General features: G+C 36.8%; 1 protein-coding gene across 1 annotated transcript in view; it reads right to left on the bottom strand.

Moving 5' to 3' along the window:
- C2CD5 (C2 calcium dependent domain containing 5) overlaps nucleotides 1-21,156 on the bottom strand; it is a 116,953-nt gene that overhangs the window by 24,540 nt on the left and 71,257 nt on the right. Inside the window, exons 13-17 of the mRNA XM_028144024.2 lie at nucleotides 18,554-18,668; nucleotides 15,670-15,765; nucleotides 13,653-13,844; nucleotides 9,018-9,204; nucleotides 3,087-3,251 (exon numbers count right to left, since the gene is read on the bottom strand). Of these exons, the coding sequence (XP_027999825.1) occupies nucleotides 3,087-3,251; nucleotides 9,018-9,204; nucleotides 13,653-13,844; nucleotides 15,670-15,765; nucleotides 18,554-18,668 (755 nt within the window). The remainder of the gene's footprint in view (nucleotides 1-3,086; nucleotides 3,252-9,017; nucleotides 9,205-13,652; nucleotides 13,845-15,669; nucleotides 15,766-18,553; nucleotides 18,669-21,156) is intronic.

Genomic DNA, 21,156 nt, shown 5'->3' with positions numbered 1-21,156 from the left:
ACCAGAGGTTCTAAATATCTGTTGGCAACAAGGATTATCAGGAGAATGTGATATGTGAGCACAAATGCAAAAGACATAGCTTATTATTAGTGCAACAGACCCATCTTAAAAAAAAAGGAAGTTCTAAGAAAAAGCTTTTCAAAAGGCTAATTTTAAATGTTCATCACTAGCGCATAGGTTACATAAGATTACCACCACAGTTTCATAACACAGCTATCTATGGAGTACTTTCACATCCATTTATTTTGCTTGTACTCCAAATTAACCTGCCCTATATAAATCTGACAGGGTGCCTATTATAATGAATACAAAATGAGAAAGAGATGCAGTTCAGAAGTAGAGTAGTTTGCCTGGATTTTTGCAAACTAGTAAGTGATGAACTTGTCTAGATCAGTTCTTTTGACCCTGAATGCAATATTGAAACTATTCTTCATTTTATAATTGTATAGCAGTTTAAAATTTAGTTATGCCTCTCTTTATTGTATCATGGATGAAACAAATGTAACTATCTGAAATTGAATATATCTTAGATTCATAATGAGGTTTCACCACTGGTGCTGTTAATTCCAAATAAACGTTTTGCACCTCATTTTGATACTCTGGTTGACTGAGTTATCTCCAGTTAAGTGGTACTACACCTTTGCATTAGAAATGTTTTTCTTAGCAACATGGATGGATCTTGAGAACATTATGCTAAGTGAAATAAGACAGAAAAAACTAAGAACCATATAATTTCAGTAAGATGTGGGATATAAAACTGAAACTTGTGAACACAAACAGCCAGAGGGAAGGAGTTGGGGGCAGAAGGGGGTCCTAATATGAGGTGACAGGAGACTTGACTTGGATGGTGAGCACACGGTGCAATACACAGATCTTGTAATATAGAAATCCACACATGAAACCTATATATGTTCATGCTGACCAATGTCACCCCTATCAATTTAATAAATTTTTTTTAAGTTTCTCAAGATATTGAGAAAAAAATTAAACAACAGCACTCACTTCAGCTGGTGCTACCTTTCTAAGATACAGAACACTGATCCACATTTTCAGGTTGGGCATACATTGTTTTAGAAAATTGAAAACACAAAACTGTAATGTGAGTAGTGGCCTTGTACACTGAGTTTTTCAAACGAATTCTGAGAGGTTAAGCTAAAAGACCAGAATGTACCAAGTATTGAAATAAGGAAAGCCATAGTAGAATACTCATAAATTGATTAGTCCTTTTGTAGAAATACAGTCATATTCAACATATTAAATCCATATATGTTGAGATTTTTAAATTCATAAAAGATTTATTCCCACCCAGCCAGTGTGGCTCAGTTGTTGAGCATCGACCCATGAACCAAGAGGTCCCGGGTTGATTCCTGGTCAGAGTACATGCTCAAGTTGCAGGCTTGATCCCCAGTAGGGGGCGTGCATGAGGCAGCCGATCCATGTTTGTCTTTCATCGATGTTTCTATCTGTCTATCCCTCTCCCTCCCTCCCTCTCTAAAAAAATCAATAAAAACATATTTTAAAAAGAAAGATTTACTCCCTCCTCTAAAATGCAATACTAAACAGTAGCTCATAAGTATTTATTGAATAGATAAAGTAACTTAATTCACATTCTCTAAATATGTCTCTGTCTACAAGGGGCTTTTATTACAGTAAAGAAAGAGAGACATGTAAAACTAAGTGCACTAAAATGTAACAGGCACCATGACAGAAGCAAATACAGGTACAATAGAAACACAATGGAAGAGGCAGGTCCTGTGGGAGGTGAGGATGGAAGTAGAGTTGATAAATACTGTTACGTGACAGTTCAGCTCATATCATTACAATTCATATATGGAATCCTCACATATATCTTTGCAAATCATTCTTCCCAACAGGAATAAATACTACTAGTAGATGTTTAAATATAAAAATATAATTATAAAAGAAAACTAATTACAGCAAACAAGCAGTCAATAAAGCATTTTGCAGAAAGTTTTTACAAAGGCTATGTAAGTAAATATATTAACATGTTAACGTTTTCAATGAATTTAAAGAAACTCTATATCAACACTGCTCAATAGAAATATAAAGCAAGCTTCATATGTAATAATATAAAAAGATACAAATGAAACATGTAATCAATATAAAAAGAATCCATAAGACATTTTACATTCTTTTTCATTTACTAAATCTTCAAAATCCAGTGTACTGGTATATTTTATACCAACAGCACATCTCAATTCAGACTAGCCACATATCAAGTGCTTAAGAGCCACATGTGACCAGTGTCTACCACACTGAACTATGTAACTCTAGTCATGTCCTTAAAATTCCTCCCAGCTTAGTAACTTTGCTAGAAAGCTATAAGTTTGAAGCTGGAATTCAGATGTACTGTTCCAGTAGACCAACCAAAATTCAATAGCATATATAAAATATAACAATAAAAATAATGTTATCCAAACACTTACCTTTTACAGAAATATTTCATCATCAGAGACTTATAAAAACAAATAGTTTCACTCTTACTTCAACACATCTTTCAATTCAGATTAAATCTATAAGACATCTGTAGAGTAGGAGGCATTGTGATACCGATTGCAAAGTTGGTGAAAAGACTGACTATGGAAATGACTGGTAGAAAAAATGTAAGAAAAATGCCAAACTAGAAAAATCTCTATTCTTTCACACTTTACCATAAGTAAGCAATTTTTCTTTTTATTAAAAAAAGAAGAAGATTTTAAGCTATTTAACTATTCAATAAGTATTCATAAAAGAAATACCAGAAGGAACTGTTCTAGGCATTAGGGATACAGTCCTGATAGAGCTTGATTCTACTGGCAGTAACAAACAATAGATAAGAAACGGGGATGGGAAGTACAAAAAATTAATAAGAGAGTTACAATTCTTAAATAGGGTGGCCAGAGTGAGCGTCCCTAAAAAGAAGACATTTAAGCATAGGGTGTAAAGGGAGGGGGAAAAATGAGTAATTAGGAGAACATATCTAAACAGTGAAAAAAGTCTTTAATGTCCAAAGTAAGATAACCTAAAAATATACTAACAGCTAAACAATAACTTATATATTCACAAGGTAGAGTTAGCTTACTTACTGGAGGATTTATTTCATATAACTCTTTATTCTTAGCGATCGTGTCATTTATCTTCTTTTGCATATGAGATACATGCTGTTCGTAGGAGCCATCATTAGGAGTCTTCCCAGCAATCTGAATTCCACCAGGCGTTGGTAATGCTGCTAAATATACACCTGTGGCCGACTTGTAAAAATAATGGGGAAATAATCTTTAAAAATATCTGTAGGACAACAGCCCTTAAGTTTTCATATTTAGGAATGTGGTCTTTGCCCAGTAGGAGAAAGATAATTAGCATCAATGGATGCACAGGACATAGGTGGACAAGCACAGCAAATCATAACTGGGAACAGGGGTTGGCTGCTTCTGTTGAGAACCTGGGGTAGATGGCTTAGGAGGACTTACTTTTCACTGTATACCCCATCTGTACTATAAAATTTTTACCTATGGTTGCAAGAAATTGATTGCTTTGAAAAAGTTTAGGAAAAAAAGATAAAAAGTTGTTAAAAGTAGCCCTGGCTAGTGTGGCTCAGTTGGTTGAGCATTGTCCAGTGCACCTAAAGGTCACAGGTTCAATTCCCTGTCAGGCTGCAGTTTCAACCTCTGGTCAAAGGGCCTACAGGAGGCAACCAATCGATGCTTCTCTCTCACATGAATATTTATCTCTCTCTATATATAAATATATATATATATATATATATATACATACATATATATATGTATATATAGAGAGATAGATAGATAGAGAGAGAGAGAGAGAGAGATGAGATGATAGATGATAGATATATACATATATATATACTAGAGGCCTGGAGCACGACATTCGTGCACGGGTACGGTCCCTAGGCCTGGCCTGTGATCAGGGCTATCTTCCCCAGCTGCCCGCAGCCAGCCCCGCCCCCCCCCCCCCCCCCGCCCCGGTTCCCCATTCACCATCAGGCAATTGGAGCATGACGGCTGGGGGAAGGGACTGAGAGGTTGGCCATTCCCGCCCACCCGCTGGACCCGCCCCCACCACAAGTCGCCCTCTGTGTGTGCAGTGACCAGTGGGGCGGGGGCCTTGGCCTGGCACCACCCGTGTCCCCCACAAACCACCCCTGGTTCCCTGTTTGCCATCAGGCAGTAGGATCCTGCAGGCCAGGGGGAGGGACCGAGAGGTCTGCCATTCTGCCCACTTCCCGGCCCTGCCCCCTGCCGCCATCCACCCCAGTTCTCTGTTTGCCATTGGGCGATTGGAGCCTGCTGGCCAGAGAAAGGGACAGAGAGGTGGTCAGTGCGCCTCATAGTGATGGTCAAGCAGTTATCCTGGTCGTTCCGCTGTTAGGGTCAATTTGCATATTACCCTTTTATTATATAGGATATATAAAGTTGTTGAAAGTAAGTTTTTCATCAATGAGTAGATAATTGACCTTTTCTGTGGCAAAAAAAGGGAAACTTTGCAAAGAAAGTAAAGATATTAAAGTGCAGAAAGAATAGGGAACTTACTCAAGATCACACTGTCAATAAATGTGAAAAAGAGACTTGAATCTGTTTCTCCAAACCCAAGAACTTTTCACTAAACCATGCTACCTCTGTGGAAAACAGCATGGATGGACCTGGAGAGCATAATGCTAAGCAAAATAAGCTAGTCAGAGAAAGATAAATATCACATAATCTCACTCATTTGTGGAATATAATGAACAACATAAACTGATGAACAAAAATAGAGTTAAGAGAAAAAAATATTTTAGAATATAATAGACATAATCCTGTTATTTGCAGATTTTTAATATTGCCTACAACTTTTGTGATATTATACTATGTTAGTACAGTTTTGGTAATATTATTATACTAGAGGCCCAGTGCATGAAAATTCATGCACTAGAGTGGTGGACCCTCAGCCAGGCATGCCCCCTGGTGGTCAGTGCGCATTATAGTGACCAGTTATTCCCAGTCGTTCTGCCATTAGGGTAAATTTGCATATTACCCTTTTATTATATAGGATTTAAAATCTTTTTTTCTTAAAATATTAATGTTTAGTGCATGTAATCCTATATAATAAAAGCCTAATATGCTAAGTGTCTGGTCAACCGGTCAGCCATTCAACCAATCAAAGCATAATATGCTAATGATATGCTAAGGTCACTCAACTGCTCACTATGACATGCACTGACCACCAGGGGCAGACAGTCGACCGGTCAACCAGTCGCTATGACGTGCACTGACCACAAGGGGAAGACGCTCCGACTAGTGGGTTAGCTTGCTGCTGGGGTCTGGCTGATCAGGACTGAGCGAGATGGGCCGAACACGCCCTGGAGCTCTCCTGTGGTTCCTCCCTGGCTGGCCAACCTCCCCCATCTCTCCCTGGCCCCAATCGTGCACCAGTGGGGTCCCTTGGCCTGGCCTGAACCCTCTCACAATCTGGGACCCCTTGGGAGATGTCAAAGAGCCAGTTTCAGCCTGATCCCTCAGGGGGAGCGCCACTCAGCCAGAAGCCGGGCTTATGGCTGGCGAGCACAGTGGCAGTGGCAGGAGCCTCTCCTGCCTCCGCAGCAGCGCTAAGGATGTTCGACTGCTGGCTTAGGCCCGCTCCCCCCAAAAGCCAGCAGTCAGACATCCCCCAAGGGCTCCCGGACTGTGAGAGGGCACAGGCCAGGCTGAGGGGACCCCCCCCCCGAATGCACAAATTTCGTGCACCGGGCCTCTAGTATTATATTTAAAATCGTTTTTCTTTTTATATATATATATATATTTTTATATATATATATATATATTTTTTTTTTATTGATTTCAAAGAGGAAGGAAGAGGGAGAGAGAAATAGAAACATCAATGATGAGAAAGAATCATGACTGGCTGTCTCCTGCACGCCCCCACTGGGGACCGAGCCTGCAACCCGGGCATGTACCCTTGGCTGGAATCGAACCTGGGACCCTTCAGTCCACAGGCCAACACTATCCACTGAGCCAAACCAGCTAGGGCTAAAATCGTTTTTCTTGAAATATTAATGTTTATTGCATATAACATTATTATATTTAAAATCATTTTTCTTCAAAAATTAATGTTTATTGCATGTAACATTATATTTAAAATCATTTTTCTTGAAATATTAATGTTATTGAATATAAATAGCTAATTATTTTTTATCTACAATCTGGTAATAGATTTATTTTGTACATTGTAAAAAAAATCAAAGAAAATAAAGAAAAAAAGGAAAACTTTACTTGATACAGATTTACTTTAAATTTTTAATTAACGGGCTATTAATTTCTGACTCTGTAACAGTACTATATGCCATTAGTACTAGAAAGCTATTAGGGGAAATACACATACACTCCACACATCTATGTGCATATGTTTAAATATGCTTATATAAACAAAGCAAAAAAATACATAGACATATTAACATCAAATTGTTCACATCAAAGGGGTAGAATGGAGCAAAGAGAAGACTATTTTTAAAATCTGGATATTTGTGTATTTTGAATTGAGGTGGGTTTTTAAAATTAATCAATTGCCAATTTTATAAAAGTCCATTCTCAAAAAGTATATGACACTTTATGATGAAGACTGGGCAGTAGATGAAACTGATCCTCAGAAGCTCTCCCTCCTGGTTTGTTCACTAGTGTCCATGACTGCACCTATGACCCAGTTTCTGATGCTCAATCTCAGAATACCCTCTGTGCCACATGAAGCTTTACTGTACCACTTCTAATATTAACTGCAATGGCTAATGAGGCAATGGCCCAGAATAGTTGAGAACACAAAGACTCTAGAACTAGACAGTCCTGGGTTTGAAACCCAGTTCCAGTACATGTAACCATATCACTTTGGACAAGTTTCAACCTATCACAGCATACATTTCTTCTCGTGCAAAGTAAACATAATATTACATTTCTTCTGGAATAACACAGTGCCAGACACCCAGTAGCACTCATCAGAGGTTAACTACCATGGAAGCTACTCTTGGGACCTTGAGTGCACAAGCTAAAAATACAAAGATCCAAATCTCAAACAGCTATAAATGATGTCACTAGATGACAAATCTCAAACAGCTATAAATGATGTCACTAAATGTGCCCAAGAAAGAAAATATTAGTAAGAATTAGAAAAGGCAGTATTTGAGGCAGGTATTGAAGAATTATACCAGGATCACATAATAGTTTCCTGGGGTTCAACCACAGGAAGTGTTTGATACATTTGGCACAGTGTTTCTTAAACCTTTGAATACAAATCAAGTTCTTAGCTCCTATAGATGTCCAGCAGTAACTACAGTTTTGTATGTTAAGTCCTGGCTAAGTGTGCGAGTTTTTAGATGAATGGATTATAATGGATTCTAGACAGAACTTGTTTTCTAACAAGCAAAGATAAACAAGAAGTTGAGATAAAGAGCTTTCCACTGCCTCACAATTTATCAGTACTTAAGAAACACATTTTATTGCATATTCTACTGTCTTCTGACCACAGATGTTACATTTATAATCCTAATATATAAAAAGCCAAAGGCCGACACAACCTAAACAACCAGACAGATGACAGAACAGCAGGCTGCGTGGGGCGACCAGGCCTGCGGTGGGGGCAGTTGGGGGTGACCAGGCCGGCCGGGGGGGCAGTTAGGGGCGACCAGGCTGGCGGGGGGGGGGCAGTAAGGGACGACCAGGCCGGTAGGGGGGGGAAGTTGGGAGTGACCAGGCTGGCAGGGGGGTCAGTTAGGGGCAATCAGGCTGGCAGAGGGGGGGCAGTTAGGGGCAACCAGGCAGCAGGGGGGGCAGTAAGGGGTGACCAGGTTGGTGGGAGGGGCAGTTAGGGGTGATCAGGCTGGCGGGGGAGGGGAAGAGGGAAGTTAGGGGCGATCAGGCAGGCAGGCAGGTAAGCAGTTAGGAGCCAGCAGTCCCGGATTGTGAGAGGGATGTCCGACTGCCGGTTTAGGCCCGATCCCATGGATTTTTTAGGTGGCGAGCACTAATCATTGAAAAAAAATACAAAGTCCTCTTTCTCGTGGTTATTGTTAGGCACATTCTTGCACTCCATTATGCTCTGCTTGGGGCTCTCGCCCCTCCCAGCAATTGTCCTGTTATTCCCAACTTACTAAACAAGCTGCACATGATAATTTTTAGAAATCTGACTACTGAGGTTATGGGCAGAATATAAATATATAATGATAACATAAATATCAATCAATCTAAACCGGCAGTCGGACATCCCCCAAGGGGTCCCGGATTGGAGAGGGTGCAGGCTGGGTTGAGGGGACACCCCCCCATGCACTAATTTTGTGCACCAGGCCTCTAGTAAAATATAATTCTCTGTCCAATAGTAGGCAGTGTCTCATGGGTGCTGCTTTACTATCTCCATTAAAACTAACAATTATTTTAGTTCTTCCCTCTGCCACCCTTCTTTCAGGAGTGATTTTGCCCCCTAAAGGACATCTGGTAAAGTCTGGACACATTTTTTGTTGTCACAGTGGAGGAAAGTTATTAATTTCTAGTCGGCAGAGGCCAGGGATGCTGCTAACTTTCCTACAATGAATGAAACAATCCACTACAACAAAGAGTTATCCAGCCCCAAATCTCAACAATTCCAAGCAGGAAAAGCCCTGGTTTAGCAACATATAAACAATAATAAAGCCCAGTACAATGGTGCTCAACTTACTAAACAAGCTGCACATGATACTTTTTAGAAATCTGACTACTGAGGTTATGGGCAGAATATAAATATATAATGATAACATAAATATCAATCAATCAATATTTTATGTGATAATTTATTAATTTAATTTTAAATAACAATAATTTTATAATTAAAAATAAAATATTTGAAAGTCTATCACCAGATCTGTTAATTCTTATGTCTCCAATGCTTAAAAGTCTTGATGCCAGTTTCTTTAAATACGTCTTTTAAAAAGACTCTTCGAATCACTTAAAACAGAATCTACTACAACTACAGGAATTGCAAAAAAACAAAACATGCAAACTTACCGCTAAGCCCATCAACATATTTTCACCCACTGTGATCTGAATTCTCAGTCCAAATAAAGCATTCATTCCTTTGAGTTTTAGTTTATTCATTAGCTGAGTATGGACTTCGTATTCCATAAATGGCAACAGATTACTGATAGCTGTGGCATTTGCTTCTGCCTGTGCTTTCTTTTTTAAGCGACATAACCTGTTAAAAAAATAATGTAGTCAGGCCTGGCCACTGTAGTTCAGTGGTTGAACGTCAACCTATGAACCAGGAGGCCATGGTTTGATTTCCGATCAGAGCATATGCCTAGATTGTGGGCTCATTCCCCTATTGGGGTGTGCAGGAGGTAACCAATCAATGATTCTCTCTCATCATTGAAGTTTCTCTTTCTCCCTCTCCCTTCCTCTCTGAAATTAATAAAAATATATATTTTTAAAAAAAAAAAATGTTCAATTTTAAAAACTTCCTAAGAGTGTGCTTGAGAAAACATTTACTCATTTCAAATAGGCTTAATTAAGTTATATCGATAATCTTTTTGCTATTTTTTTCACTGTATACATTTTTGCTGAAAACCTATTTCAACAAAAACAAAAAAATCTCAAAATCTCTAAATATGAAATACTGATCAAAATCACTAGAGAATACAATTTAAATCTTAGATTTCATAACTCCATGTGATTATATGATGAATGGACAGCGAAGGGAAAAGTTAATTTACTCATTGAAAGAATATAAACTTATAAAAACGTAGTTTATAAAAAATATAAAACTTGAATATCTATCATGTGCCAGGCACTCTTTTAGGTGGCGAGCACTAATCAATGAAAAAAAATACAAAGTCCTCTTTCTCGTGGTTATTGTTAGGCACATTCTTGCACTCCATTATGCTCTGCTTGGGGCTCTCACCCCTCCCTGGAAGCTCCATTATGCTCTGCTTGGGGCTCTCGCCCCTCCCAGCAATTGTCCTGTTATTCTCACTATAGGTTTCATGATTAATGGCCTTCGGCTTCCAGTAAACCACCTCACCCAGTTTCCAGTGACCGCCTCCACCTGCACCTGATCCAACCCATTGCTCTGAATGACCTTTACAAGAGACATAAATATCCTGCTCCCCCTCCTCTGCCCCACTGATGCTGCTTTGGCCTCAGCCCTTCTACTAGCAGATGTAATAATAAATTATAATTCTTTATCCCTTTTGGCCTCGTGCGTTCCTCCTTTGACGACCCTAACAGTTATTTTCACAAAGACTCTTGTTCTCATGAATATAAACCAGAGAAAGAGAGAGAGAGAGAGACCCGGGGGACATAAACAAGGCAACCTCAGATTATGTTTAAGAATCAAATAGCTGAAGAAAATAAACCAGTTAAAAGTAGCGGGAATAACTAGAGAGGCCTCACAGGAGAGATGACACCTGAGTTGAGATCTTAAGAGACATGATGGAACTGGGAGAGCAGGAGAAAGACAATCATAGAACAGAGCTAGCTAGCATATTAGAAGAACCAAAACAAAAGGTGACTGCTGTAGCTACAGTGAAGTGAGCAAGGGTGACAGTAGTACTTAGAAGTGTACAGGTAAGCAGGGGCATGATCGTATTAGGGGCTTATGGGTCATGGGAAGAAGTTTGATTTTATTCTGCCAGCAATGGGAAACCCCAAATAGGTTTTGAGTAGTAACATGAGCCAATTTATATTTTAGAACATCACTTATATTGCTACACAGAGAATGGAGCAAAGATGACAGAACTGATGTAGGGATGGTAGACAAAAGGCTACCGTCCCCGAAACTGGAAGCCAGGCTATTTATCCTAGTAGTTCTCAAACTTTAGTTACATCAGACCCACCTGGAGGACTAGTTAAGAAACAATCAGTGGGCCTCATCACCAGAGTTTTAGATTCAATAAATCTGGGGTGAGACCTGAGAATCTGCATTTCTGTTAAGTATCCCCTAGGATGATAATGCCATTTCTTAGTCTGGGACCACACTCAGAACTGTTGACAGATACCAACCCCCTTCTACCTAAAACAAACAAAAAAATGGTTAAGATATATACATATATATTTTTAAATCTTCTGAAAAGCATCACAGGACCAAGGCAAGGGGCAGTGTGGGGCATAAACATAAGGAGGTAGCACAAAAAATTTCTTCTTTGCCCTGGAACAGTTCTGTGTCTTGATTGTGGTGATGGTTGTAAAAACTGAATAAGGTCTGCAGTAGAGTTAACAGAATTATACCAATGTCAGTTCCCTCACTGATACTCTATGACAGCTGTATAAGATGTCACCAATGAGGAAAAGTGATGGAACTCCTTGTACCATTTTGTAACTTCCTATGTGCCTATCACAGTCAAAGGAAACAAAACACTATGAACAATAACCAGCAGAAACAACAGAAGACAAAAATATTTCAGATATTAAAATTATTAATTACAGAATCAGACTATAACATGTGATATTAGATTTGAAAAAGAGTGAAATAAGACTTCTATAAGCAAAAAATAAATTACCAAAAATTTAAACTCAAATTATTAGGTTTCTTAGCATATTAGAGACAGCCAAAGAGAAAAATAATTGAAATACTGATAAGAAAGTATCTAAAATATAGCAAAGAGAAACAAAAAGATAGAAAATACAGAAGAGACAGTAACAGACATAGAGGAGGCAGTGGAAAGTCTAACATATTTTAACTGGAGTATCAAGAAGAGAGAAGAGCCCTAGCCAGTTTGGCTCAATGGATAGAACATTGGCCTGTGGACCAAAGGGTCTGGGTCCGGGTTCAATTCTGGTCAAGGGCACGTACCTTGGTTGCAGGCTCCTCCCCAGTCCGGGCCTTGGTCGGGGCTCATGCAGGAAGCAACCAATCAATGTGTTTCTCTCACATTGATATTTCTCTCTGTCTTTCCCTCTCTCTAAAAATCAATGGGAAAATATCCTCGGGTGAGGAGAAGGAGGAGGAGAAAGAGGAAAAGGAGGAAGAGGAAGAGGAGGAGGAGGAGGAGGAGGAGGAGGGATGGAATCACAGAAGAATTAAAGAGTAAAAATTTTCTAAAACACATGAAAGACATTATTCTACAGATTCAAGAAGCCCAATATATAATAATTAAGATAAAGATAACTCCAACCTAACACTTCATAGGGAAACTGCAGAAAACCAAAGACAAATAGAATAGCTTACACACAGCCTGAGGAAAAATCAATGATACCTCCAAAGAAACAGTCTAACAAATTATTTTTCAAAAGTAGCAATAAAAGCAAAGAGGCAGTGGAAAAGTATCTTTAGTGTGCTGAAATAAAGTAATTGCCACCCCAAAATATCTTTTAAAGATAAACACATTCAGATAAGCAAAAATAGGAAGTTCACCACCAGTAGACCCACCCAAAGAAATACTAAAGGATATACCTCATGCTAGAGTAAAACAACCCAAAATGAAAGGCCTAAAATGCAGGAGGGAATAAAACAAAAGTAAGTAGATTAAAAATATATTTCAAAGAAAACACAACATGACTTTGTAATAACAAGTGGAGAAATTAGGAAAAGGAAAATGTCAAAAAATACCATATTTATCATGAAGAACAGGATAGAGCAAGGCATAATTTATTAAAGTAGAGAAGGCTAATATAAAAGAAGTAGAGAAAATCAGCAGTTTAATTTGGAACAAGTATGAGACATCTATGACACGTCAATAGTATGGTGAAGACTTGGGGAGGGGTTGGGGAGGAGGCCAATGGGTAAAAAGGGGGACATCTGTAATACTTTCAACAATAAAGATAAATTTTTAAAAGATAATTTTAAAAATGGGATGTGAAGTTGCAGGTTAGTATATTGGTCTGAAGCTCAGAAGAAAGTTCTGGACTGAAGTTATAAATTTGGGAGACACAGACACAGATAACATGGGTTCAACTATGGAGAGAGTTTTGAAAAGAGGATCCAGACCCATGGCTCTCAAGGATCAAGAAATGAAGAGGAATCAACAAGGAGACTAGACACCATTCATAAAGGTAGGAAAAAGCAGAAGGTGTGGAGCTGTGAAGTCAAAGAAGTTTCAAAAAAGAGAAAACGATCAACTGTATGACTATGCTGAAATGTCAAGGAAAATGAGGACAGAAATGCTTACTGGACTTGGTAACCCAGCAGCTGTTAGTGACCTAGACAATTAGAGCTGTTTCCCATATGCCTACCACAAGTTAGCATTTCCTACTCTTGTCAGCTGTTTCCCATATGCCTACCACAAGTTAGCATTTCCTACTCTTGTCAGTTTAAAAGGAACTCTTACCAGCTAAGTGAAGTAATAAAAGAAATACTAAATAGCACTGTTCTTTAAAAGAAAAATGTCAGTTTCCAAAATGTATTATATACTTAATGTCATTAAAGCATACTGAGTCATATCCCAGTCCTTCGACGGGTTAATTAATAATAATAAAAATATATACAGAATTTAAATGTTTAAAACTAATATAAACTTACTTAAGTTTTATAATGAGGGTATTTTTCCTCCCAATTTTCCCTATGATAATATACAAGGTTCAGACACTTCCCAGCCTGTCCAGGATCCCAGGTAGGAAACAGAAAGAGCAGATATTTGAAAATAGGTCTATTTGGCTTCATACCCCATACACTTTCAGGGACTCCAAATACTGATTTCACAAACATACCTTGCTTGAATGAGACAACCTTTTCCAATAACTGTTGCATCTGTTGGGAGGTCTATAGTTGTAAAGAGAACATCAGGAACTTTTTGTTTCCTGCAGTTATAGCAATATGTGAGATGAGCTGGAAATGGCATATTCAGTTCATCATATGGTATATGGCAAAATCCACAGCCTGCAGGCAAATTTTCTTCTAGCCTATATGAATACATTAGGAAGAAAAATAAGGCACGCTTGAAAACTCTGTGCTTCTTTAAAAAAAAACAACAACAACATATTACATACATAGTACCTGTGTACAAACTACACCACAATTTCTACCACAGAGAGTACCACTATGACTGGTAAGAATTATAAATGACTATGAAATGAGAACCATGTGAGAGAAAAGGCTTATACAAATAGAAAATCATTTCTTATCAATTCGTATGTGTGATGACTTACCACCTGACAATATACACTATTAATTCAAAGTTTTTTCTTTGGGATACAACATAAAAACAAACGGTTAGACAAAGAAGGTGATATTTTCTTATTGTATGACAGATATAATGCAAATGTAATTTAAGAATTTCTAATAAAAAAAATTTTTTAACCAGAAAACCTAACAATAGGAAAAAATTAGGATTAAAAACAAATTTATTTAAGAAGAAAAAAAAGTAAGCCAAAAATATTTCAAAATTTATCATTTCCAGTGACTGTTTTTAACACTTGAGAAACCAAAATACCGGTTTCATAAACAACATACATATCATACATAAACCACAAACGAATAACCCACAACCTTCCCATTCATTGTAAAATGTTTGTTACATATGCTGTTTATGATTTCATTTTAGAATGATTAAGTATTTTGTCACTCATTAAGTCCGAGGAGATCAGGATCATGGAAATGGAAACAGAGATAGCTCCATAGAGAACCCCAGACCTTCACCTAGCCCCGTCTTCTAGGGCTCTGGAAACATGTGGGTTCTCAATAATCTAAAGCAGCCCCTGGGCAAAAGTAGGTTTACAGTTGTTCGTGGAAAATACAATAATTAATAAATAATACAAGAATAACTGTAAACTTACTTTTGCCCTACCCTGTATATTAATACTGAAAAAAAAATTTGAAAAGCAAATATGCATACTGTGGGGTAAGGGCTAATTCAAATTTTTATTATCCAAGTAGACTGTGATACAGTACTAACAGTTTTCTTGCATACATATTTGATAATTTCATCTGTTTATAGAAAGCATTTTTTACATTTATGGAAGCTAACAGATTAAAAGGACTGATAATCAAATAAACCAGAAAGTAATCTCATTTTACCTAATACTTTCACTTTCTTTTTTTAAAAAATATTTATTTTATAGAGACAGAGGAAGGGAGAAGGATAGAGAAATAGAAACATGAATGAGAGAGAAACATCATCAATCAGCTGCCTCCTGTACACTCCCTACTTGGGATTGAGCCAGCAACCCAGGCATGTACCCTGACTGGGAACTGAACCAGTCACCTCTTGGTTCATGGATCGACTCTCAACCACTGATCCACACCAGCTGGGCTCACTTTCACTCTTTCATATATTAAAGTTATACTTCACTTTCCATGAAGCTTAATATATAATTTTGGTATAAATATATTGTTTTAATGGTTTTATAAATGAAGAATTCTCTTTATGAAAATTGTTTCATGGTCTTTTTCCATTTTAGAGGTAAGATAAAAGAAAGAAAAAATCAAATCAAAGAAATTATTTCTATAATGTAACAAACAAAAAAATATCTCCTTCAAATTCTGTAATTGGTAGTCATACATGTCACTTATCAAGATACTAGAAATTATATGTGTCATATAGTGCAGATCTCAATACTGCTCTGTTGCTGTGCATTAGGTAAAAATCAGTAAAGTGCCTGGTCCTGATTCCTACATTGTACCACTGTAACCCACCCTCGCAGAGAAGACTTATCCCAGCTCTGACAAAAGAAATCAACCCCTCCATTCTCTGCCCTTATGGAAAACAAGCCAGGCTGCCATGACAACCTCTGTTCCAAACAGCTCTCCACGGTGCCATCCTGCAGAAATCTAGGGTTCAGTACAGCTGCTGTGCCAGATGCAGATAAAATACAGACCTCTTCACTATAAAAGAAAAAAAATAAAACAAGTTAACATTTTCAGGTAATCTAAGTTTGGAAAATGTTAAATATCAGAGTGATTACAAGGGTGACAATTTAAATTCAGGTTAGACTCTACTAAATATTAATAATATCACACGATTACCTCCTAAACCTAGGAGAGAAAATAGAAGAAATGTAATGTTATTAAAATGGAAGGCAAGAATTCTTTATTACTTAAAAATTGTAAAAGATAAAGTATAATATTAATGACAATAAATTCCTTTAAAATATGGTCAAGCTGAGTAAGATAGAAATATTTCAAAATAAAAGTAGTAACTATATTGTTGAATCAGGCAATAACTCATTAAAATATATTACAATCTTCTAAGTGCACATTAAAATGTATTTAAATTATTCTAAAAGCAAGCTACATATATATCTATATCAATAAAGCTTAATATATACTTAATAAAAAGTAACTGAAACAAATAATATCCAAAATATACTAAATAGAGCTTAAACTACATCGTTTTATGTATATACTAAAAATTTATATTCAAAAGAATTCTTCAAAAGTCTTTACTATATATTACCCAATTTGAAAGCCAAAAAAAAAGTAGACAATTATTGAAAGAGATCACAAAGCAAATCAGAAAAGTAGCAGCCTAGGGACGAGGGGCTGGAAACAAAGTGTAAATGGATGGGAAGCCTAAGAGGACAAAAAAGAAATGATCACTTGATTAGAGAGAGGCCAGGCTTAAAATGTTCAAGTGGATACTGAGAATGTCAGAAGGAATAACACAGACTCACTAGAAGACACTGAATCAAGGCTCTATAAGAGCCCTAACTGGTTTGGCTCAGTGGATAGAGCGTCAGCCTGCGGACTGAAAGGTCCCAGGTTCGATTCCGGTCAAGGGCATGTACCTTGGCTGCGGGCACATCCCCAGTACGAGGTGTGCAGGAGGCAGCTGATCCATGTTTCTCTCCCATCAATGTTTCTAACTCTCTATTCCTCTTCCTTCCTCTCTGTAAAAAATCAATAAAAATATATTTTAAAAAAAAAGGAGCTATAAGAGCAGGTGTACTTCAAGGAGTTTAATCCAGTAATAGTAAGTTGGATGGGTTAGAACAGAACACATTAGTAAAGATGGGATTCAATACAAAGACTTTTTGGGGTCTAGAGAAAAAAAGGAGTTTGTGTCAGATGAATTCAAACTTCTAAGTAAATTACTTGGACTCATGTCTGTAGACCTCGCATCTGTGACTTATTTCCAGCCTCACTGAATCTAAAACTTCTCTAGTGTTATGTTTTTAGCTTTGAACACTCTCCTTATGCCTCTTCACTTCATTTATGTAATTCATACTCATCTTCCAAGATTCCATTCAAGCTTCAGTTACTACATTAATACTTTCTTCCAATCCTACCCTTAACCTCCAACCCTCTGGGATCCCAAAGCATCCTGGTATATCTCTATCATAAAATGTATATTCATCATAATTCTCCAGTATAATGTGAATCTGATAACAAGAACTATTTATTTTAAAACCATATCCCTAGGACTTGAAAGTGTGTGCCCCTAAATCTTTGAAGGAAGCAAGACTATATATTGGGGAATACAGCAGGATAAGCATAATAGAGTTAGTAGTTTAATAAAAGTCAAACAACTACAATGGGAATAGAACAGTTCAAGAAGATAATACATGGACTGCAAAGATAAAGATGCAACAGGCATGGCTCTGTAATATCCACATTTACAACAGTCTAATCCTTCTTCTCTAGTAATGATCACCACAAATGCAAGAGAATTATCCATGTAATAATTCCAATAAGAATTATCTAAGAACAGAAGATGGAAGATAAGATAGCAGAAGGTTAGTTTCTAGATGGTATTTATTATAAAATTTTGAAGGAAATGATAGTAGGGCACAAGGATGGCAGAAATAAGTAAAGTCAGAACCTGAGTAAGGAACTAGAAAAACTCTTGGTTAAGACAAAGGCCCAAACAAACCAGGTGTGCATGAGCAAATGATGTGGATGGAGAATTACTGTGATCCAGGAATGAAATCTTAAGAGTTTCACATTTTTAAGAGGTAACAGTTTTGAGTGAAAATGAGGTCCAAAGCATGGTTGAAAGTCAAGTGGAGATAGAGGACTTAAGAATGAGAAATACAATGCCAGGATGATAGAAGTGAGATAATTACTCTAACTGGAGGAGATGGCAGAGAAGAAATTAAGATAGACAGACAGAAGATTGTTTCGGAGGGAGGGAGAAAAGTCTGAACTGTGGAACGGCATGGACTTTAAAGGAGAAGAGGTTGTTCAAATGAAAAACAGTTTTGAGAACTAAGAGTATGGAAGTCCCTTCATTGCTTGGCGGAGTTAGAAATGATGATTTGGTTAGTAGGAGAAAGTCAAGTAACAGTTAGTAAAAGAAGGTAGAGTTTACAGATGAGCTTTAAAGACACAAGGCAGTTTATTTACATAGATCAAGGATTCCAAAGATCCCAGAGGAAGAAGTTAATGGAGTCACAACCTGTAATAAAATCAGCCTAGAGTTAATATTTGCTATGTGCCAGTATTATATTCTCATTCAATGTGTACGCTGAGGCTCAAGTAGAGTAACTTTCTCAAAATTTCACAGCAACTCAGGGGCAAAAATGGCACATAAACCTTAGTCTGAGGTACTCTAAAGGCCATGGGTCTGAATCACCTGCTATTCTTCTCTCTATATTTGCATAAAACATTTCCCCTTTCAGAGGACAATCTGTAAGTTACAACATCTAGAAAAGCATGTTGTATTATCATTTACCAGATGCTAGTCGATTCACTGTAGCCCACTACAGCATGACAGCCTAATGCTTTAGCATGTGACTTTATTTCTTGTCTGATTTCTGCCCACCACGCATCTCGAGTTTCTGGTTCATCTGAAAAATAAATTTTAAATCAGTTTACTACACAACAGTACATTGTCTATATGAACAAGAAATGTTTAAAATAAACATACTCTGGAAGGCAAAAAAAAACTACTGTTCTGTAACAGATTTTATAAGGTCACATCTTTAAAATACTACTTCTCAAAAGCTTAACATTCTAATGCTACTTCTCAAAAAGTATAACATTTTAAACCTGACTGCTGGGAAAAAAACACCACCTAGTTCTATTTGCTTTATTACTTTAAAGGACATCTATAGAGATGTATTTAATTAGATACAACTTAAAATGTAGACCCAGACTTTCCAGATTCTAATCTTAAATTGAGGGTATCTTATACCTCACCTCACTGAGAGAACTCACTATGAATCATATCTATAAATTTAATTTAGACTCAGATTTCATTTCCTGGTATCTATCTTTTATAACCCACTATATTCTGAGTTCTTTCTAAGGTAAAGATTTAACGATGTTAAAAAAGAGAAAGCCCTGGCTGGTTTTGCTCAGTGGATAGAGCGTCAGCCTACAGACTGAAGAGTTCAGGGTTTGATTCCGATCAAGGGCACATGCCTGGGTTGCGGGCTCCACCCCCCAGTAGCAGGCATGCAGGAGGCAGCCGATCAATGATTCTCTCTCATCATTGATGTTTCTATCTCTCTCTCCCTCTCCCTTCCTCTCTAAAATCAATAAAAAATATATTTTAAAAATAGAGAGAGAAAGCCATCTGTAGCTATCCTTCTAAAAAGATGTGGGTCCTAAGGCAAAATGACAAAATATAAAGGGACTAGCCAATCCAAAATAAAGAAAACAAATACATTTAAAAGATTAATACAAATAATTTGGTCATTGTATATAGGGACAAATTTTAGATAGAACACTGTAATTCCACAAATGGCTCTGTAATTAAGTAAATGCCTTAGAATCCCAGAATTAGATTTATTACCATAGAGAAATCCAATATTGTTTTGTAATGGAGCATTATAAATGGAGCATCTGTCACACATACTTCCTAATCACTTGCATATAGCTGCAAACTACTGGTGAACAGCAGCTGCAAATTATAGTAGCTTTTTATGTACAAAGATGTTAAAAACAGAAACAGTCTATAATCAGCACATCCTAATTTATTTCTTTTTGGGCAAATTGTTGAGATAGAAAAAAACTTAACCAACTCTAAATAGTATGTTAAGCTCTTATCGTAAATTTTCCGCATATAAGGCACTATTAAAACCGCAAATGAAACAATCTCCAAACTTCCATTTTTGAATTTCAGTATATATCCATTTTCAAAATACGTTTTGCAAAATAAGAAAAATAAGTAGAATTATACTCACTAGTGAAATATTGAAGACAGCAAAGTAAAGAAAGTTAAAAGGCTTACTATGACTCACATTCCTATGATGTAATTTTGTTTCCTCCACGGGAGGAAGATCAGCAAAAGGGAGAAATGAGGAGATAAAGGCCAGAACTACAAATGATGCCAGCCACTTCTTGAATTAAAGCTTTGGATCCAAGACAGAGCTACCCTAAAACTTTCTTTCAGAAGAAAAGAAAAAATGCAGACTCCAGGAAACTAAGAAAAATGTCAAAGTAGGAGAAAAATAAAGGAAGAAAATAGAAAAGACTACAATACGGTGATAGCAATTAATATTATGAATTAAGACATGTGTGAGAGAATTAGGTGGTCCTATTTTGCACATACATTATTATGCTAAAGAATTTCTTCATAGTTTAACTGAAATGCAGACATTAACAGCACAAATACACTTTCAAATCCATACTCTTTTTCTTTTAAGACATGTATAAAAGACATCTATTTAGTATCATCCTTTCCTAACAGGGAATTTTTAGAACATAGTTACTTAATCTATCAAATTATTTATTCTTTGAAAATAGATACCATAAATAATAATAGAAATATTTGTTTAGAAAATAATTATTTTTGTAAAAAACTGTGTAAAATAAAAAGTCTAACTTTTCCTAAATGCACTAGTAGGGCCTGCTATTTACTTCTTATATCTTTCTGCAAGTTTAAACTATTTTTTGCTAAGACAAATAATTATATACTATGGTTTTATAAAAATATATCTTCTCACATTAGGTGTGCCTACATTTTTGCCACAAGTAATACATGGTAGCTTTTCTATTTTAAGAATGAATTTTACAAGAAGTAATACATAACACTGTTTTTCAAATTAATGAAAGATGGAGGGAGCCACTTAGTTTATGTTCAAGATATATTTAGAAATGACTAGCATGTCTAAATGGAAAAATATGTAATAATAATTACTATGAGATACATGTAATCACATAGAATACAAAGTTTATTACATCAAACTTACCTTGGTATAACACATAAAATAATCAGATAATTAAACCAAACACTATGAAAGAATAGGTGGCTAATTAAAAAAATTAAAAATAAAAAGCTGAATGCAGCACAAGTGGAGCATTCATATTCTTCTGACAAGTTCACAAGCA

Source organism: Eptesicus fuscus, chromosome 7 (assembly GCF_027574615.1).
Source record: "Eptesicus fuscus isolate TK198812 chromosome 7, DD_ASM_mEF_20220401, whole genome shotgun sequence".
NCBI classification, from domain to species: Eukaryota; Metazoa; Chordata; class Mammalia; order Chiroptera; family Vespertilionidae; genus Eptesicus; species Eptesicus fuscus.
Note: the sequence above shows the minus strand (reverse complement) of the source record. Positions and strands in the feature narration are given on the sequence as shown.